The sequence below is a fragment of the Phocoena phocoena genome, chromosome 4 (assembly GCF_963924675.1).
Source record: "Phocoena phocoena chromosome 4, mPhoPho1.1, whole genome shotgun sequence".
Classification (NCBI taxonomy): Eukaryota; Metazoa; Chordata; class Mammalia; order Artiodactyla; family Phocoenidae; genus Phocoena; species Phocoena phocoena.
The window spans coordinates 127,631,332-127,654,259 of record NC_089222.1 but is presented as its reverse complement, the minus strand read 5'-3'; the positions used below and the strand labels follow the sequence as shown (position 1 = coordinate 127,654,259).

Below are 22,928 nucleotides of genomic sequence, written 5' to 3'. Positions count from 1 at the left end.
AAAAATGCATGCTTTATATTTGTGGTATATTTTCCCTCAGATTTTATAAAAGTAACTTGAAAAGGCAAAGTGCTATTGGAATGAAATTGTTCCATTCGTGACTGTAAATAAACACAGTGCCCTAGACCAAAAAGAGGTGAAAGAGAGTCACCACCACACAGCACAGGCATTACTGATCTGTAAGATCAGCTTCTCAGCCCTGATTTTCAGAGTGGAGTTTGGTTTGTTTCCTGGGGAATTCTCAAGATAACAAGGCAGAACACAGAAAGAGAGGGGCTTTGGAAAGGCTGGTCCAAGACCATACAGGCACTCTAATTATCATATTCCTCTATAGCCCTCAAATCCTGGTCATACATGAAGGAAGCAGAGCCCTAAGGGGCAAAGCTCTGAGCCTATGGAGGCATTTTATGAAGAAACTTTGGACACTAAAGGTATAAGGCAATTCTTTTTTCTAAATAAGACCCTCAGCAAACTGAGAGCTTTGTGCCTTTGGTGGCAGAAGACATATTCATACGAAGAAGGACATCATAGAGCTGGTACTACTGGAACATTTCCTAATTATCTTCCCCATGTATTGTAGGACTTGGATGAAGTTTCACAAGAAGGGAAGCTGCAGGAAGCTGGTGGCTCAGGTGGGAAAACTAACACAAATATGTAAAGATGGACCTCTATCTGTTCAGTACTGTGTCTCCTTGATAGATCATTGAGGAAAAGATAATAAATGCTGGGTTAATAAATGCCTTTCAGAAATATGCTGTAGACTTCACTCTACAGGAGGGGCCAGAGAACTAGACTGTGCCCAAAGGAACCTGTTCTGAGAGGTAAGGCTTGTGAATTATAGAAAGTCTGCCAGAAATAGCCTTACAGCCTTACACACCACCCTATCCATTCCCAGATTCTGAGAATTAGATTCCCAAACCAGATGGGATTTCCTCACCAGGCAAAGAACCACGGCCAGATAAGCAAGGAATTCCCTAAGATACTCATCTAGGCTCTGGGGCTTTGTTACTTTTGAAAACAAAACAATTCCAGAGCAGAGCTCTTCTGAAGAAGACCCATTCTACCACTGACTGCAAGGAGATGGAAAGATACACAAGATTTCTCTGCCCCCTGTACTAGGAAAAGTCTCCGAATGAGCTTTAACATTTGAGAAGCACTGGGAGAACCAGAGAGAAACAACCAAAAAGTGCTGACCTGGGAGACAGAGCGATAACCATGAATTTGAGAAAAACTAAACTGTAGTCTAAACACTGTCCTTGTTCTATTCTCAAGAGTCCCTAGAAGAAAATGTTTCTGTAAACATAACTTACATGTTAAAAACCTGAAACAATTCAGGAATTTACCTTACTTAGCTGAAAAGCTCTGCAGAGAAGAAAACCTGTGAAGCCAAGGATAAACTTTCAACCAGAACATTCAACTTATTTATCTAATAGGAACTGAAACTGGAAATAAACCGTGTAAATATAATGAATGTAATAAGTCTTTTAAATATTTTTCTCCTCCTGATATTTAAGAGAACACAAGAGAGATATTACCAATAAAAACAATGAAGGAAAGCTTCTCTACAGAGCTCATTTCTTATTCAACAGCAGATGAAAACCCTAAGCATTAAATGACTGTGAAAAATCCCTCTACCAGATCTGTCCCCTTACTGGGTACACAGTAAGATGAAATGCTACCAGTTATATTTTCATCCATAACTGTTATAAAACAAAGTCAGAGTGTCCTATTCACACATTCTGAAAACTATTTGGGTTTGGCTAGCATTCCTGATTTATTTAACAGTGTCAGGGAATGGGTTACTGCTAAGATATTTTAACAGTCACTGAAATATAAGATGGATTAAAATTCAAGCAAAATAATTTACATCTATTTGAGCTCTTTTTGTTGGACAGCCATAATCATAATAATAATGTCTGTCAAGCAACATGGTAACACTATAATCTGTGGCTTCCAATTCAAGATGGTGTGTTGCATACTTACACTTCCCCTTTCTCCCTTAAGATTCCATTCAATTAAAAGACATTTTAAAAGATTTAATCCCAATAATGAAGGGAATGCGAGGGAAGCCACCTGTGAACAAATAATCTTAAATTTCTAGAAGATGAGCATAAAGGACAGGACTGACTGATGAAACAGAAGTCAATAACTAGAATATACGAACAGAGCTAAATGCAGGGCATAGACTCTTACTTCAGAACTTGGATTCTAGGGTTAGTCTGCCTGGGTTTGGAGCCTGGCTCTGCCTCACCCTAGGTTCTATAACCTTGAAGGGGCTCTCTAAGCCTCAGATTCGTATCTGAAGAGATAAGGAAAGTAATGATCTGTGGCATTAGTACGAGATCAAATGAGATAATACATATAAAGCTCTCAGTACCTTACACAATTAATAAATGTTAATTATTATTGCTATTATCAATGAACAATTTAGATGAAAACAAAGTTATAAAGAAATAAAACTAAACTTAAGCTACAATGCAAATAGACAATAATTTCAATTTTATACATTTTCGAAGAAGTTCCAGATGACTCCACAGAATTTCTCCCCGAGGAACCCGCTGAAAAAAATCTTCTTGGTTGAGACTACAGAGTTCTCTTCCGGAAATATTCAGCGTAGTGAGGTCTATATCGGTCATGCTGAATTCCTTCATTACCCAAACCACCCAATGCAGGACTTGGTCTGTGGACCACTGTATGGGATCTAAAGAGAAAAATATTACCATTGGCCTAGTTGCATCTTAGATATTATATAAATTTAGTTAACGTGTAAACACACACACACACAAACACGCAGATAAAATCCAGACAGGTTTCTTTTTTTTTACAAGTAAGTGAAGTAAATAAACTCATTATATGAAATAAAAAAGATTCTTATGCTCTATTTTCTCCTTAGCTCCTTTTCAATTTCTTAATCTAAATTTTTGATGGATTCACTTATTTCTACATCAGTTAGTCTGGAATTTTACCAAGAAAAACAAAATGCAAAACTGCTCTCCAGTGGGCCAAATGGAAGAATAAAATACATGATTACCTTGTAGGAAATGGAGTAAATTAAACAAGTTTTTAAATATTATTTTGTAGTAGGGTATGATTTGATGCACTGAAAAAATAAAATTATAAAGGGTTTCTGGGGAGACGTATTCTCCAAAATATGAACATAATCTTTCCTCACTTTTACTTCTTGTAAAAAGCTAGTTGTTCCTGCACTTACCCTTATGGTAGCACTTACAATACAACACGCTAATTGCATGTCTACTCAGCTGTCCCCCCTATAAAACCTTGAGGTCTTAAATATAAGGACTGTGTCTTGTAAACCACTGAATCTTCAGAGCTTACCACGGCGCTTTGTGCGTACATTTGTTAAATCTATAAAAGGTGAATCCAAATAGTTTCATTTTCTTCATCATTTTTTACTACTGAATGAATTCACAAATAAAAAAGATGGTCAACATGTGTAAATAGTTCATGATTGTATCCCTGGCACGTAACGGAATTTCTACTCACAGAATTTTAATAAATACTAGCTGAATTAATTTTGGTATAGGTATTTCTGCACGGAGAAGGTAATCTATCCAAATGGTATTGATTATATGCCCCCAAGATGCATGTTATTCAATAAGAAAATAAGTGAGGAAAAATAACACTCAGGTACTTATCAAGAGCCAATTTACAGTAAAAATGAATCAAACATAATACAGGACTGCAAGCCACAGAATTGATTTTTTATTTGATTTTTTTCACAAGGAAGTTAAGGAAGGAAGATTCTAAGAAGATGGCAGCAAAGTTTTAAAATTTCTCTGAATGCACACATAAAACAAAACAAAACCCACCACTAAAAGCAACTAGAGAGCAAAACCAAAAATCCATGGACATTTACAATTAAACCAGGTGACATGATATCCCCATGGAACCCAAAATACATGCAGGTGAAGACAAAGCAGTAACAGTCACAAGAGCTGTATGGTATCAGCATCTGTGCAGGAGAAAGCAGAGGGAAGCAAAGGAACATCTCACTCTCCATCCCGAGCATGCGAAAAACTGAACAAAGCCAGGAAGTATTCTTTGAAAGCACAGTTTTGCCCAACCCAATAGCAGAGGAATACAAAGGCCCATGGTCAGCTTTAAAGGGGATGGAGCAGTGAAGCACCTGTGAAATCTTCAAACTAAGCCAAGGATCACTTCCAGAGGAGAAGACCACAATAAAGAGAAACCGGTGGGAGTGGAACTGAAATTGAGTAGCATCGAAACACGAAGGAAAGGGAGAGAGGAGGTCCAGATAAAAGTGAAGTAAAGGAACTGACAGGAACTGAGAAAGCAAGAGGCTCTATTTTTTAATACTACTCCAAAACAACAAACAGAAGGAGCTCTGGAAAGTTAGAAAAGCTATCCTGAAACACACTTCAAAGTTCAAGTAAGCACATTTTATGTAAACATGAACAAAAAAGTATCAGGATCAAAAAGTTAGAGGAGAGGCTTCCCTGGTGGCGTGGTGGTTGGGAGTCCGCCTGCTGATGCAGGGAACACGGGTTCGTGCCCCAGTCTGGGAAGATCCCACATGCCGCGGAGCGGCTGGGCCCGTGAGCCATGGCCGCTGAGCCTGCGCGTCCGGAGTCTGTGCTCCACAACAGGAGAGGCCACAGCAGTGAGAGGCCCGTGTACCGCAAAAAAATAAATAAATAAAATGTTAGGGGAAAATAGTCCCCCTTGTTTTCTTAAATAATATCAGGTCTTCTAGTTTAACATAACTAATTGCCATGCATGTTCTCCCTGCCTCTTTTCTCTAAGTCCTTAGTAAAATGACTCTAAAGAAACTTCTGAAAGATGTAAACTCACAGGAACATGAGTGGGAAACGACAGAAATGGAAGCATCTCCCCACCACGTAGGCACCAGGAACACTTTAGACCGGTCTACAAACCGAAGAGTGAGACCCTATCCACCCACTCCACTTCCCTTTCCACTTCCAGAATGCAACATTTACACACACACATCAACCCTAAATCCTCACCCCAACCTTCTACTCCTGACAGGTGTTTGGCCAATTTTCCAGAGAAGTTGGGAGACCCAGGAAAAAGATTTATACATGCTGACACTTGAAAATCTTTTAATAAAATGACCAACACCCCATTTCACTAGCATAGTCAACAAACTCCTTCCAGACTTCAAACTAATTAGCTTTAAAGTTATTCACTCTTAAATATGAACAGATGGTCAAAAATAATCAGATATTTGAGAGACGAAAAGGAAACCACTAGATGACCAAAAATAAACAGAAAAACAGAACCCAGAGGAAGCAGAAATAATGCAATAACAAATTGCAAACATCAAAAAAAATAATAATAAACCTCCACTTCACTGTAATCAACATAGAGAGGAGAGAAAACATGATATCTGTAATGTAAGATCAGAATGCTATGGAAAGGTAACAACCAAAATAAATAGCCCTTGTAAATTGAAACTAAAAATCAGATTGCAATATAAAGAAAAGAAAGGGACTTCCTTGGTGGTGCAGTGGTTAAGAATCCTCCTGCCAATGCAGGGGACACAGGTTCGAGCCCTGGTCCGAGAAGACCCCACATGCTGTGGAGCAACTAAGCCCGTGCGCCACAATTATTGAGCCCGTGAGCCACAACTACTGAGCCTGTGTGCCACAACTAATTGAAACCCACGTGCCTAGAGCCTGTGCTCCGCCAACAAGAGAAGCCACTGCAATGAGAAGCCCGCGCACCGCAACGAAGAATGGCCCCTACTTGCCGCAACTAGAGAAAAGCCCGTGCTCAGCAACGAAGACCCAATGCAGCCATAAATAAATAAACAATATATAATTAAAAATAAAAAGACAAGAAAATTTGGCAGAAAGTAGTACAAATAGATATGAAGATGAAAAATAAGGAAGAAAAAAGATGTAGAGTATCAACCCAGGAGATTTGATAGGAGTTCTAGAAAAAGAACAGAGAAACACAGAAGGTTATTATCAAAATAATAATGAAGGAAAACTCCCCAGTACTGAAGGCAGAAATTGTGTAGATCAGCACTGTCCAACATAATGCAGGCCACTATGTAACTTTAAAATTTTCTAATGGCTACATTAAAAAGGTAAAGAAACAGATGAAATTCTTTTTGATAATAATTTCACTTAATACATCCAAATGTTTTCATTTCAACATGTAATCTAGGTAAAAAATTTATAAGATTTTACATTCTTTTCCTTTTGTACTGGGTGTTTTACTCTTACAGCATATCTCAATTCAGACCAGGCATATTTCAAGTGCTCACATGGGACTGGTGACCACGGCACTGGGCAGCACAGGGCCAGACTGAGATGCTACACAGAAAACCCGAAATTGACAGCAAATGAAAAGATCCACACTGCCACTAGACTTGGTCTTAACAGCTTTCTTATTCTTTGAGGAATGGCTTAGGTCTCATCCTTCAAACTGGACTCTTTTATCTTGTTATGAATAACTCCTATCCTTGCTTCTTTAATCTTTCCTTCTGCCACTAGTTCCACACCATTTATCTACAAATACACTCAGGTCACCACCAACTCTTGAACTTTCAATATTATTTATTTATTACCCCAGCATTCTTCCCACCTGCCCCCCCCAATTAATACTCAATTTTCTCCATTTCTACAATGTTTATTTAGTTCTTATAATTCACCTTTGTCGCTCCAACTCAGCAGCTGCTTTTATCAAAATCTACCAATGAGCCTCTAATGACCAAATGTAATAGATATTACTCAGTCAGCATTCTTTGACTTTCTCAGCAGTGTCGAGACCTGTGACCATCTAAAACTCTTCCCCAATTTCATCAGCACTATATACAGTTCTTATTTTCCTTCTATCTGTTAAGCTTTCCATGTCTCCCCCACTTCCTGTTCCTCAACCCTAAATGTTGACAAGGTCCAGCATTATGTTCTCTTCCATTTTATCTCTCTCCGTCAGAGACTGCATCTACTTGTATGACTTTAACAAATGTGACTGAGTCCCAGATAACATCTTTATCTCCAGTCCAAATTTTGTGCACCTGAAACTACTTTCTGGTGACCTCCAGTTGCATTTGTACTATTACTTGAAAATCAAGTACAATCAACACTTTTCCTTGAAAAATCTTTTCAATACCAGACTTTCCTACCTTCCCCATTAAGGTTTAGAAGGCATGGACTATCTTTCCTGTGCACTACTGAAAGCCCAGAATTTAACATGGTGTCTGGCTCAGGAAATATGTAATGAAGATGTAACCAATTCTTATATTATTATTGCCTAGTCACCCAAGCTTGAGAAGTTAGATCAATACTTGAATCTCCCCTCTCTACCCTCACACAATCCATCAATCAGTTGCTCAGTCCCATCATTATTTTGATTCATCTCCTCCTTTCTGCTCCCACAGAAATCATCTGGTCTAGGCTAACCTAAATATTATCACCTAGTCACACCCAAACTACCTGCTCCAACTTATGCCATATAGCACTGCCACATTCATTTTCAACTGTCACTTCCATCAATCAAAAACAGTTCTACAGGGCTTCCCTGGTGGCGCAGTGGTTGAGAGTCCGCCTGCCGATGCAGGGGACACGGATTCGTGCCCCGGTCCGGGAAGATCCCACATGCCGCCGAGTGGCTGGGCCCATGAGCCATGGCCGCTGAACATGTGCGTCCGGAGCCTGTGCTCCGCAACGGGGGAGGCCACGACAGTGAGAGGCCCGTGTACCGCAAAAAAAAACCCCAAAAAAACAAAACAGTTCTACAATGCTACAGAATAGCTCCTTACCCAATGCATCTTCTCACTACTCACACTTCTCAGCTTTGCACAAACATTTCCTGTCGGCAATGTCTAGCAGTTTCCTTGTCTATAATAAACTCTTTCCCAATTTTCCCCCAGACCACTATGATCCTTTTGAGATTCTAAGAGTATGTTTCTTTATACCAGTTATTGACAGCTTAAAAACATGTTACGTTTACAGCAATTATCTTTTTTCATTTATCTTCTCTCTCATCAACTACATTGTGAATGCCCTAAGGGCAGATTTTTTTCTTTGTATCTTTGTATTCCCAGCACCATCATATGTTACAGTCCAAAAAAAACAAAAACAAAAACAAAGAAAATCAATATATTTCCTAAAAATTCTACATTTAAGATAGATAATCTACTCACCCTACTGTCTTTCATGTCAAGCTTAATTCTTATTATTCTACCTAACATAATTATTATGCATTTTATTACCATAGGGTATCCCAAGACGCTCTTGCTCTTTCCTATAACCTTCCAGAGCAGCAGCCCATCTCGTCACTTGTTCTGAGGTTTCATCTGAAATGGTTGTAATGTGTTTTGTGCCATCAAGAGTTATCACTTGAGCTTCCTCAACAAGATGTGCTTCTGCTTCGGCATGGTGGGCATCTGGATCAATAACTACTTCAACTGTTTCCGCAGGTTTAACAATTTCCAGGATGTTTAGCTTTGGTTCAATTCCTTACCAGTGATTAAAAAGAAAACAAGTATATCTAAGTGAAAACACGAAAGTCTCTAACAAATAAAAATTTAGTTTATATGTTCTCAAATGGTAGAGCAAGGCTCCATTTTAAATATTTTTAGCATTATGTCTAGAGAATTTAAACAGATTTCTATTAAATGAGAAAAACAACAATTCAGCAGAACTTTGATAGATTAGATAACAGTATTGTACCAATATTAATTTCCTCATTTTGATAACTGAACTGTGGTCATGCAAAAGAGTTTCTTGTTTTCGGAAAACACACTAATGTATTTAGAGATAGGAAGGAATAATGTCTATATCTCATTCTTAACCAGGTCAAAAAAATAATGTGGGGATGAGGGAGAGAGAGAATAAAGCAAACATAGTAAAAGTTAACATTTGGGGAATCTGGGTGAAGGATATCTAGGAATTCTTTTACTACACTTACAACTCTTCTGTAAGTCTAAAATAATTTAAGAATACCACCACCACCATGCATATATACACACACACATGCATGCACGCACACACACCCCCCACCTACAAACATTAGGAAAAAAAGTACCACTATGGAATAGAAAATTAAAACTACACTATGGAGAGTATAAATGAGTAGCTACTTATCCTGAGAAGTTGAAAAAATTAAAATTATTTACTGACTCCTTTTCTTTTTAGAAGACAAAGTACATGTATTAAAAATGAACAGACATTAAGCTTGTTACATTAAATTCACATCATTAAATTCTGATTTTCATTTTCAATTGAATGAAGAAAAACCCAAATACTTAAGATATTCAAAATAGAATAAACTAGCCCTTTATGAAATAATCTCAGATACTTATATTAAAATAACAGCTGTAAAAAACTATCATACTACTTAACAGCTACTGTTTGCTCACTGATTCAGTTACAATCTATATCAAAAATTTAATCAAAGTGTATTTGCAAGAAAAAACAAAACTCAATTTCAATATTCTGAAGTTCAATCAGGAAAATCATTATTACAAGAAAATATACAGCTATCATTCATCAGGTAGTGTAAACAGAAGTCAGTTCTTTCAAGGATACGTGAGGAAACAAATTATAATTTTTGAAGAAGATTTTTCCTAAAAATTATCCCCAAATCCTCCATTCAAATTGCATCAAGTCAACTCTTCTTAAACACACCTATACTGAGAGGTCACTAACCTTTTAAAGATAAAAAACAAAGATTGATTTTCTTTCCTATTCCCAACAATAGTAAATCCTGGGGAAATTAAGGATCATAAGTAGGTAGTTACCATTTTCATAATGTGAAGAAAACTTTGGTTTGTGAAATATAATTGTAAGCAATACAATATGTTCAGAGATGAAAATTAGTCTAAAACTCTGGTTAGAAATCCCAAAAAGCCACATTTAAAAAAACTAAAATTCAACCCACCAAAAATGGTTTCCTAATTTTCTAACTTGTGTATTTACACAGATTAGTAAAATACTGTGATGGATATGGCTGACTGGGTCACATCACATCCTTTGCAAATTCCTCTCTCTGTGCTAAACTGCAGAGACTATACATGTCCTTGCAGCTACGGTTGCAGATGTGATTTAGGTTCTAGAATCACTGCCATGAGCGTTCTATTTGGAGATGAGTTAAGAGGGGACAAGCAAGCACACAGCATCCATTTTTTGGCTAATGTGAATCACTGAAAAGGCAGCATGGTTCCAAATCGACAGCTATAGTTGTGGCTTTCAGATTTGGCATTTTCCAGATCCCGGCAGAGCAGCAGCTTCCTTGGCAGTCCAGTTCTACAGCGTGGCTGAGGCATTCTTAGAAAGTCGACTAGAACTTGTTCTTTCAGCCCTCCCTGTGATCCTGTTATTTACTACCCTGTAATATACCCTTTCCTGATTAAAGTAGGTAGAATGTGTTATACTATCTGCTTCATCCTGACAGATAAAACAATTAAATCAAAAGCATGAATATTTGGCTATAACATCACATTAACTAATTTAGACAACCATCTAAAACTTATAAAATTGAGTTCCCATATTAGAAAAACATGAGCTAAACTTTTAAGTAACAACATTAAAAGTAACTTACCTTGGTAAGAAATTACCTGTACACTAAGCTGTACAGTTCCATCTGTCTTTACTCCTTGGTCAAATAAACTTCGTTCTGGATCCAGCTAAACATGGATAAAATGATTAAGATTATTTTAGCTCAGTCATCTTGTTTAATATAAATGGATGTGCCAAACAGGACTTAATTACTGAGACATACTAATTAAGTTACAGAACACGTTTAATTATTCAAGTTGTCCTATCATTTAATTCTTTGCCAAAACTGAAAATAACTTAACCACTGTGGTAGCAATTAAGGACAACACAAACGACAGGATTTATTGTAAGTGGTGGTTTTCTCTAGCTCTGGAGTCTAGTTTAGAATTTTAAATAATGCCAAAGGCAATTATTTTTTCTGTACAAGTATTTAAAGTAGAAGATAATGCTATTTATCTGCCATGAATAAGCAAGGGTGTTTTATTAGTGGGGACAATTTATATAAATTTATTTAGTTAATTCTTGCCATATCTCCCTTGTAACCAATGATACACATTTAAGATCAGGGTTAACTCTAAATTTCTGATCATAAAGTTAATGAAGTTAAAGGACTTATAACCTTACTACTTGACCTAGCTATGAATATCTTTAATCATAATTCTGTATCCTTTCAGTATCTTTCAGTATCAGTGCTTTTGAATACATTTCACACAAATGGCAAAAAGTAATTCTGACTTCTAGACATTTTGTCATCCATTTATAAACAGGCTTCTGTTGTAATTATTTTGAATAATGTGTATCTCTGTGTCTGCATATCATACAGCTGGAGGTACAAAGATCCTCCCACTCTCATTCCCAAGAATTCAGCCAATACTGTAGTCATGGTACAAACATATTTTCTAATATTAAAAACATCATACACATAAAGCCTAAAATCTTAAGTGACTATGCACTTAACTTAAACAGAGACAAGACAAACTTTGTAACCCTACACTTGGACAGGTCAAACGTGGCAGCATCACTCCTTAAGACAAGAGTCTCTGCCTGACATTTTGTTAAAAATTCTCCTCATAGCAAGATTTCTCCCCTCTCCAGTAGACACTGGTATTATCTACTAGAAGCTAAAGCCTGTGTAACTCTGAAGAGGGCTCTCAGGTACTGGACACTCTAGCTAGTTCAGTTAAGAGCTGGCACAAGGACAAAACTCAAGCATGATATTTGATCTCAGGTCATATTCCTTAGAGAAGTGCAACTCAACTGTTGTTCACCAGCTCTGAAGTCAGCACTCATCTGAAAATACAAAAGCATAACCACAAGCAGCAAGCATTCTGACTCCAACTGTATATTTGCATTAATTGACATGGAGAACAGAAGTTACTATCCTCAGATCCTTTTTGAGGAGGAGAAGGGGGAGGGGGACAGGAAGAAATCCAAAATGTCCTAGATGCAAGCCCAGCTCTGAATTCTATGATACTATAAATTATGCATATTTCCATTTATTCTACCAATATATATTGAGATCCTATGATAGGTTGGGTACTTTGCAGGTGTTACTTTCGTTTTGGTTAGGTCAGGTATTGTAAGAGCAGCAACAATATCAGAGCTAAAAAACAAGTAAGAGATTGAGTCCAGATTGAGTCCCTTAATTTTACATATGAGAAAAAAACAGGTCAAGTCCAGTGACAATGAATTATTCAATAAAAACTTTATTAAAAAGTCAGCCGCAAACAAGTGAAGAGTTTTAGAGTCACACAGGCCTGGGTTCACATTCCAATGTATCCCTTTGTAGCTTATCCAAAATTTACTGCTGGAGCAAATAAAGATGGAAGGGAATATAAAATCATTTGGTCAAACTATCTCTAAAAGATGAGGAAACTGATGCACAAAGAAGTTAAAAGTTAGAAACAGGGTGTGAGGACACACTTCTTCAGCTTCCAAGGTCAATGTGTTTCTCACTACTCTACGTTTTAAGCTCTGATTAAAATGTATTTAAACTTCTAATTTTATATTTGTCAAAGTAAAAAAAAGAATGTTTGATTTATTACTCAATCTTTTAAAAATAATTTTAAGTGGAGGAAATTTTTCTGAAAGAATTCTTTTTACTTCTAAATGCTTACATTTTATAATAATATAGGTCAAATGGAGAAAAAGGTCACAGCTAGAGAGAAAAGGCCAACAACAACAACAAAACATTTCTAATGCAGATATAAATGCTGAAATACAAATCTCAAAAAAGAAAAAAATAATACCTGGATATCTTGCAGGCAAATTTCATGAGCATCCAAAGAACACTGCAGTCTTGGTTCTAGTAGTTTCTTTAAATTGCCTATTGGCTCATTGATGTCTATGGCCTGGCTTACACATTCAGCTGGAGTGTAGGTTTGTTCAACAATGCTAAAGAATACAATGTTAAAGGATCCAGTGTTAAAGAATATAATGGTTAACAATTACATTCTTACCCTGGATATTAATGCAATGATATGGTGAAAACAAAATTCAACACCAAAACACATTTCTGGCCTTTGAAACTCCTTTCTGCACAGACACCTTTCACAGTGGTAGGCTCATCACCAGCTAGTGTTGCCAAGCTTAATACTGAATCACATCACACAGAGAAACGCTAGCTTGAAATTTAAGGCACCTTTTCAAATACACCATATTATATACATACATATGTATGCATGTGTGTATACACATACAAATATTGCATATACAATATTTAAGGAGAAACGTTTGCATTTATATTATATTTCCAAGTTATTTTGAAGAATTTTAGGCTCAGAAAGGAATATATAAAGCCTCTTCAAAACTTGTATGCCATCTCTACTAGTCAATTTCTCTTTCCAAGATTAATAGAATTTAATAATGTAAATTATAAGACATGAAAATATAAGTTATCAAAAATATTTTCATTTAATCTAATCTGAAAACTACTTGTTATAATCAGTCTAGATCCACCTTAAAAAATTATAATTTTCCTTTAAAACTCTCTAAGGGCTCTTTTGCATTATTATTTCATACTTTGAATTCTACAAAGTTCCTTGAGGTAAAATCTCTGGTACGTAATTCTGCGTATCTTTTGTGAATCCTTATTTGAGGCCAAACAGAAAATAGGCACCAATTAGTATTTGCTGAATTGATAAACCTAGAATTCAATCAAGTTTCATGACATGTTTAATTTATATATGGTTTAAATCTCATTTGCAGTTGTCAAAAACAGTATGTATTTAAAATTTGTCAAGTTCCATTTTCACATAAATTCCAAGTATAATGCAATATACACATGATATTCACTGAACGTATTCAGCCTAAATTCCTAAAACTTTTAAAATTTATAAAAGAGAACAGTCATGACTGAAAAAAACAAGATTATTTTAAAATAATAGTAAACATATTCTTATTATTACTATTTGTTAAGGTAAAATAATTGGGTCTTTTGGCTAAGAGTATTTTTACTAATTCTTCAGCTATAGCAGAGTGGGCTATATTTTTCTTCTTTTCATAACAATAATCTTTAAAATGTCACTTTAACACAGATTTTTAAAGACCTATTTTACATGAGCTCAACATTTAAAACATTTTTTAATATTCTGTTGCCACCATTTAAACCTTGGGAGATCCATATAAAAAACCTGATTACCAATTTCCCTTGAAAAAGTGTGGATGATCTCACATCACTGGACCTAAATTTCTGCATAGCAATCTGCTACAACTAGACAGCTAGCTGTAACTGCTTCCTTTACATAGCTACTCCCCAGGTCAACAGTAACTATCAACCACAGTAACTACCAATATCTTACATGAGACATCAGCAAAGGTTTTCTGTAAGGGGTCAAACAGTAAAAACTTCAGACTTTGTGGACCATTTGTATGTATGTATATATAAAAATAAATATGTGCATGTCAGTCTCCAAGATAGCCCAAATGATTCTTACCTCCTAATATTCACATCTTTTCATAGTTCCCTCCCGAATTGTACCAAGGTTGGACTGTGTGACCAAAGGACTAAGGACTAAGAGTGATATATGTACTGCTTCTTAGATTAGGTTATTTAAAAATAAGACACTGTGGCGAAGGCTCTCTCTCAGACCATCTGCTTTAGGGAAAGCCAGCCGCCATGTCATGAGCAGCCCCGCACGGAAAGAAGCCCATGTGGTGAGGAAGCGAATGGTCCTGTCACCAGTGTTATGAGTGATCTCAGAAACAGATATGCCAGCCTCAGTCAGCTCTTCAGATGACTGTGGCCCAGACGAACAGCTTCACTGCAAGCTCACAAAGTACCCTGAGCCAAAGCCATCCAGCTAAACTGTCCCCAGGTTCCGGATTCTGAGAAACTTCGTGCGATAATAACAGGTGCTTTAAGCTGCAAAGTTCTGGGGTAATGTGCTACATAAATAAATAAATAAATGTATGTATGTACGTATACACACAAAACCTAAACATTTATATGTGCACATGTATGAAAATTAAGAAAGACATGCAGCCTATTGTTTCTTCCGTTGGAGAAAATAGCATAATCGAACATGTTGAAAAGCTCCATTAAAAATTTAAGGTCTCCCAGGCAGTCATGTCAAGGTATTTTAGACCTTTTGTGTCAGGAAAATGTTTCTGTGCCAGGGCATGGTGGAAGAGGACAGGACGGAGGACACTAAACTGGGGTTTCTCTTTTGAGGTAGAGCCAAACGCCTCTTCTGAGCAGAAGAGGTGGCATAAGTAACTGCAGAAAAAATGGGGGAGTTGCTAATTAATTGGCATGAAATCTCAATTATGCAAGATGAGTGTTGTAGAGATCCATTGCACAACATTATGCCTACAGTTGACAATACTGTATTGTACACTTAAAAATTTATTGAGGGTAGATCTTGTGTTAAATATACTTACCACAATAAAATACATTTTTAAAAAATTTAAGGTCTTTAACCTCAGTTGCACTCTCAACACTCAGCATCCTACTCAACTTTAGTGATCTTCTCCATTCCCATCATAGTTGTTCTAAACCTTCGTTACTTTATGTCAGTTTTCTGCTACCCTTTAGGTCCTTTTACTTTCAGTTTATTATCTCCTGCTTTACAGAGTAAAGTAGGACTATTAGCCATTACCCTCCTCAACTTTCTTGACTCCTAAATCCCTATTTTTTACCCATATTCTCTCCTTGGATTCTGAACTCATTACCACTGCCCTCCTTCCTTAATGGAGTAAGTAATATTCTATTACTATTCCAAAAACTAACACCTTTCACTTCTCTATATGCTTAGTACTTTGATGGCTCATACAGATGTATGTTTCTTCAAATACAAGGTAGTCTCTACAAGGGCAAGTTACAGTCTCATTTATTCATGTACTCCAGACAGCTGTTATTTGTTGAATTAGTTCAGGCTGTGGATTAAACTCTTACTGAAATAAAAGTAATCAGCACTGACAAAAGGAAAAAGAATCAAACAGTGCCTGAGGGGGAAAAACCATCACTATCAATTGCTTGATCATTATCAGCTATGCTTATTACTGTCTTTAAAACTATCTTTTCCTCCCAGCTACAAAACCAACAAACCCAGTAAGTCTGAGGAAAAAGGCAATACATTATCCCGCAAAATGCTGAGGTCATTTGGAAAAAAAAAAAAAAGGCCCCCAAAAGAACTTGGCTTGATTTTTTTTTCTTTTTTTTCTGCAGTACGCAGGCCTCTCACTTTTGGGGCCTCTCATGTGGGACCTTCCCAGACCAGGGCACGAACCCGTGTCCCCTGCATTGGCAGGCAGACTCTCAACCACTGCGCCACCAGGGAAGCCCTTGGCTTCATTCTTAATTAGGCATGTTGATAATATAAAAAGTGGTAAATTAAAAAAATACCAACCTTTCTTCTGTGCACTCTGGTTTCTCTGTTCCATCAATCTCAATTTCTATCAGCTCCTCTGCTTCTCTTTTCGTCATGATTGAAGTATTTCAAAAGCTGACCCTACAAAAGTTAAAATGAAAGACATTCTGAAATTATCTGCATAAGCAGACACGGTATACAATAAGTAAAGACGCAATTCAAATAAAAGTGGAGGATAAGCAGAAGAGGAGGAAGTAATCTTCACATATAAAAGAAAATCCACAAGTAATATTTATAAACTAGTTTTTGTTTAAATGGTGTTTATTAGCCTGACATGACATCATTATCATTCCCTTGGATTTACTGGGATGTTTTCAGCCCAATCTCAGTCAATAAATTAATTCAGGTTACTTCAAAATTAAGGGAAGGCATGTCAACTATATTACAGCAATTCAGTCTTAATAACAGATTCAAACCTGCAGCTTAAAAATCAACATGGAAATTCCCTGGCGGTCCAGTGGTTTGGACTCTGCACTTCCACTGCAGAGGGCATGGGTTCCATCCCTGGTAAGGGAGCTAAGATCCCACATGATGCATAGTGTGGCCAAACAAAAAACAACATGGAGATGAACAATCTACAATCGTTCAGCTAAAAGCTGTACCTTATTAGCAGACTTTATTGCAAACTATTATACTGACAGAATAATATAAATTACAAGTTAATCCCAGCTTTGTGTTACATTTCTTATAAATGCCAGTACAGTATTCTCAAACAGCAAAATAAAGTAACAAAATCATTATAGATATGTGCATTATTGCCCTGATTACACACTAGAATTTTATTTTATTTTTTGGCTGCGTTGGATCTTTGCTGCTGAGCGCCGGCTTTCTCTAGTTGGGGCAAGTGGGGGCTACTCTTCGTTGTAGTGCACGGGCTTCTCATTGTGGTGGCTTCTCTTGCTGTGGAGCACAGGCTCTAGGTGCGTGGGCTTCGGTAGTTGTGGCATGTGGGCTCAGTAGTTGTGGCGCACGGGCTCAGCTGCTATGCAGCATGTGGGATCTTCCTGGACCAGGGATCGAGGATCAAACCTGTGTCCCCTGCACTGGCAGGTGGATTCTTAACCACTATGCCACCAGGGAAGTCCCAACACTAGAATTTTTTATGATTGTTTTTCAGATGTGGTTTTATATATTTTAAACCAACCATTACTTCAGTTTTTAATTCTCTCGTGTAAAATTATTACCTGCTACATTAAACTGCTATTGATTTTTGTACCATTGATATGTGCCATTTTGTACCATTTGTACTCCTGATACTAAAACATTATAATTAAAAAAATGCTAAGTAATGCATAAAATAGCTGCATATATTGGTATTTCTTTATGGCCATTTCCAAGGTGTTAATGTAAGTTTCAGGATGTTAGGACCTCACTGTAGGTCAGTGAATCTGTCTCTGGACTCGATATATACTCTCAGTCCAGAACAGAGTTTTCTAACCTTACTACTACATCTAAAAAAGTACTTCTAAGTGCCTTCGACTCTCTGACTTGCAAGGAATGGTCCTCTAAATTTGGTACTTTAATGTTTACAAAGGAGTCCATGCTCCCACTTTAAAGATTTGACAAAATGAAGAATTCAAATATTCATTCCTATTAATAATAACCATTATTTACCGAGTATCAGGCACCACATTCAAATGCTTTACACAGAACAATCTTATTTTGAGTCCATCCTCATAAGAAAACTATCCAGAGGTTAGTGAGGCTAAACTGCCTGTGGCTCCATAGTATCATGCTTTAGGTCTATCAACTGAAGTACATGCTCTATACTGGAAATATACACTAGAACAAGAGCCTCCACCATCTCTTACCTGGAATAGCCTCTTCCTAACACGTTTCCCTGTGTTGGTGCCCTTGTCCCCCTTCAGTCTATTTTCAGTCAATACAACTGCCAGTGTGATCCTTTTTAAAAGTGAAGTTACATCACAGCACTCCTTTGATACCATTCACAGTAAAAAAAACTAAAGACTTCACAATGGCCAACAAGGTCCTACGTGATCTACTCCTCATCCCCATTCTACTACTGCTCTGACTCCCTCTCCCACACTGGCCTCCTTACTTGTCCTTGCATCTTTCTTCTTGTCCACAGCACACATCCTCTAACATACTAATAATTTACTACATTTATTGTCTTTCTTTCTCTGTTGGATCATTGCCAGGGTGCAAAAACCAAAACTGTCCCAAAGTGACCCCAGGAACTTAAGTTGGTTTGCCTGGCCTACGGACTTCCCCTAGCTACTGGAGGTGGGAGGGGCTTCCCCAGGTCCCAACTTCTCAAGGGACCAAGGTCTTTGTGGTAGGCACAATAACAACCCAGAACCTGTGATTATGCTAAATCACATGGCCAAGGGGAATTAAGTTTACTAATAAACTGACCTTCAAATACAGAGATTATCCTGGCTTATCTAGGTGAGTCCAAGGAAATCACAAGTATCCTTAAGAGTGAAAGAGGGAATGTGAAGAGATCCAGAGTGATTCAAAGTGAGAAGGACTTGACTGGCTGGCTATGACTGGCTTTAAAGATGAAAGAAAGGAGCCACAAACCAAGGAACGCAGGCAGCCTCTAAAACCTGGAAAAAGGAAACAGATTCTCCCCTAGAGCCTCCAGAAGACGTGCAACTCTGCCAACATCTGATTTTAGCCCAGGAAGACCCATTTCAGACTTCTGACTTCAAGAAATGTATGATAATAAATTGTTTTCAAGCCACTAAGTTTGTAGTAATTTGTTACAGTAGCTCTGGGAAACTAACACAGTCTTCTTTCCCACTTTAAAAAGGATTGTAACTCTCCTCAGGTCCAAACATCTCCAAATGCTGGGGAGCTGGTTTTCTGACAACTTAGTCTATAAATCGCTGGCATCCAAATCTAGACTGCCTAGTACAAAAATGATCTGACTTTCCCCACATTATTAAGGTTGCTCTCACAGCTCCCCTACAATAAGAAAAGCATAATAAGAGGGTGGGGCTCTCCACTGAAATAGATACACATCATGCACATCCAGCAGAATGCCTAGGCCCCAGCAGATTTTGGTTGGGATGATGAAAGAATGAAGGGCTTTTGTTTTCTTTTCTTGCTGACCCTGGCCTAGTAAGTCTTCCCTTTCCCCATAAAGCCTATTTCTTAACAGATACTATGTGTAAAACTGTGGAATTCATCCTGAGCACTAGAGCAAAACAGGAGGTGGTGACCCAATAGGGCCTATCCTTGTAGGACAACACAAGCTCACCTGGGAAGGGGTATTTGTTCACAGATATATACAAAGAACTTTGAACTGCCTCTCCCTTTGTAGGCACTCTATTAAAATGTGTTGGATAAGTGAATGTTATAACAACTATTACACACTGTATAACTGACTCCAGAAGCCTAAAAGGCTTCAATGTGAAAGGTAAAACTATGAAGCTAATAGAAGAAAATGGTGGGAATTTTTTTGTGGTCTAATGATAGAAAAGATTTCTTAAATATAATTTCAAAAACATAAACCATAAGGAAAAAAACTGATATATTTCCTTACATAAAAATTAAGAGTTATGTTTAACTGACAGGCTACAGAGTAGAAACAGATATTTCCAATATCCACACATGACAAGGGACTAATAATTGGAATACACAGTGAACTCCTGCAAGTTGATAACACCCCCCCAAAAGTCAGGACAAATTAGAAAAGTCAGTAAAGCACAGAAAAAGGAAACTCACATAAAGAGAAACCAAAATGGCTACGGACATGAAGAAATGCTCACATTCAAATTATTCACTTTATACTGTGCATATATGGCAAAGATTAGAACGTTGAATACTGAAAAGAGTTAGCAGGGACATGGGGGCATAGAATATAGACAGGACTATTGATAGAGTATAGACAGGACTATTTTGGAGAAAAATCTAGCAGCACTTGCTCAAATAAAGTGCTTATACCTATGATCCAGCAATCTTGCCCTCAGATAAGCATTCCAGAGACATTCTCACAATGATTGATAACAGAATGTTAAGGGCAGCTTTGCTGGAGATAGCTGAAAGCTGAAGCCAATATCCATGGTAAGAGAGTACTGCGGATACAAGAAAATGTGAAAGTAGTACACACTATGGAACTATAGTAGCCATTAGAAACAAGGAGGTAATGTACACACACATACACGCAAAAATCATAAAAAGTGTACAAAAAAAGTAAGAACCAGAATAAGGTTTTTAGCAGGACAGCACTTAAAAGGATCATTTACGTTGTATTTTCAAGGCCTACAAGGACATCCACTCCCATCTCCATAACCAACTTTAAAAAAAAGATTAGAAAACAAGTGAATTTTCTAGGAACTTTGGAAAAACAGAAAGCCTAAGAAGCAGTAACTGTAAGCAGATAGGGTAGGCGGTACCCAGAGAAGAAGGACCAGGCATGGCTTTCTTGACATGAGAAGCCATTTTTGGCCTAAGCCATTTGGGAATCTAAGCCTGGCCACAATGATTACCCTTGAACAGGTCTCAGTAATAATGCTCTTAAGGAGTAACAATAGCAAAGATAATAAATCAGTTATAAAGACTCCCAGTTCTGTTTCCATGGTAAAGATTAGCCTGAAGCACTTTCTTAAGCTGTTTTTCAGAATTTAAACCCTGCCCCAGCGCTCAACCACCAGATCAACTGTAACCTAAGGGATGATAATGTTGACCTTTTCTGACCCTTGTGACTTCAATCAACTAAAGCATGGATGCTGTCAACCTTTGCCCCAATTCTATGCTGAATACTCCTGCTGAAGCCCCTTCATGAATAGGCATGCACCACCCAAGACCCTTCATGAATATGCAAGTACCCTTAGCTTAAAAGGTCATCAATTTTGCTCTTCAGGATACTGCTTTGGGAAGATCCTGGTATTCTCCTTGCTGCAAGTAGTACACCCTTTCTTCTTCTGATCTTTGGCTTGGTTGTGTCTTTTGTCTTGCCACCCACCAAGATATGAACCCAGTTTTCTGGTAACAACCAGAGGCTGATAAATGGCCCTGAGGGCTTATCAGCAGGGACACCTTTGGTACCTCTGAGTATAAGCACTAAGACAGAGGATTGTTAAGAAATTTACCCTGTGATCTTCCAAAAAAGTCACAGATCAGTCTCTAGAAGGTGCCAAATAAAGAAAAAAAAAAAAAGAATCCAATATGCTTTTGGAAAAACTCATGCTACTTACAGTCCCTGAATTGATCTTCCTCTTTCTCAATTCTATAAATTTAAGCTAAAGAAGCAATGGAGAGATTTGGGAAACTGTCCAAATCTTTGATATCACTGCTTGAGTGGGTCTTAGCTCTTTTTCTGGAAACAATTCCCCATGATTCTATATCAATACGTAAGAAAATGGAGAAGAGAGCATTACTTTGAGCCCTTCCCCCTAGGAAAAGGTGCCCCTTGACACCCTGGTTTCTCCTAGATTAAATCTAACCTGGGTTCAGAACACTTCACAAAATGAATACAAACTAAATTTATATTTAACTAACAATTCCAGGAAAGGCTACTATTCTTTAAAATACAGTTATGTTTATCATTCTCTTTTAGAGTCACAGATAAATTTGAGGATTATTCTTCACTGGAACACACTATTAGTTTACAGAGTTTAGGCCAATTTTTCCCAGTAAAGGACAATAAATAAATAAAGGATAATAAATAAATAAAGGATACATAAATACAAGTGCAATCTGGGAGTACCTACCAGATAACTGCACATTCTCTCAAGCTAAAAAATACTGTTAAGTATCCTGAGTAAATTAAAAGACATTTTTGTTTCTTAAAGATAAAGTCAATAGCTAAGAAAAAGTAACACACATACATCTGTGTGGATACACATGGAGAAAGAAAGCAAGAGTGGAGAAAGGTTAACACTTGGTGACCCTGGGGGTGAAGGTGTTCCTTGTATAATTTCACTGTATAATTTTTTCAATTTTCCTGTAAACTTGAAGTTTCATAAATAAAAGCTGGAGGAAGATTAAAGTCAACAGTTTTAATTTGGTATTCAGCCTCCACATGCTCTCATGACTTGCCTCAACGAAACACCTAGCTCATTATTTTCTTACTTCAAGACTATACACCCCTCATGGCATTGGTCCTGTAGACGCAATCCACGTAAAAACTGCTTAAGTCCACCTAGTGTCAGAATATGTTTAAAAATAAATAAGCTTGGAAAGCTTGGATCAAACCCTAAGAGAGAGAGATTATTATTCCCTTTAAGTAGTTCCGAACGAGTTGGACCAGTTTCTTTTGATATTTAAGAACAACAAAGTACCTAAGAACGTTATCACTGTCCAGTTCTTCACTTTGCTTAAGTGGACCTTTCTAAAACTTTGCTCCTCTCACGACTCAGACCTACTGCGCGTATTTCTACATCACTACTCGTCATCTTGCAGTGCAACATTAGGCGTTGTCCTCTCTGCCGTTAACCTAATCAAACTAGGGTTCCTAAATACAAACACGCGCGGGCGTATCTTCCAGTCCACAAAAAAACTAAAAAAGCTGACAAGCTACATTAACCCATCATTTTCCCCTTGCCTCACACTTCCTCGTTTTTAAAAGAAACCCAAC

At 37.4% G+C, this 22,928-nt stretch overlaps 1 protein-coding gene across 1 annotated transcript in view; it reads right to left on the bottom strand.

The window, feature by feature from the left end:
- Nucleotides 1-22,928, bottom strand: part of GABPA (GA binding protein transcription factor subunit alpha) — a 33,076-nt gene that overhangs the window by 9,047 nt on the left and 1,101 nt on the right. Inside the window, exons 2-6 of the mRNA XM_065876096.1 lie at nt 16,361-16,462; nt 12,761-12,905; nt 10,555-10,639; nt 8,225-8,470; nt 2,507-2,701 (exon numbers count right to left, since the gene is read on the bottom strand). Coding sequence (XP_065732168.1) covers nt 2,507-2,701; nt 8,225-8,470; nt 10,555-10,639; nt 12,761-12,905; nt 16,361-16,437 — 748 coding nt within the window. The 5' untranslated portion in view covers nt 16,438-16,462. The remainder of the gene's footprint in view (nt 1-2,506; nt 2,702-8,224; nt 8,471-10,554; nt 10,640-12,760; nt 12,906-16,360; nt 16,463-22,928) is intronic.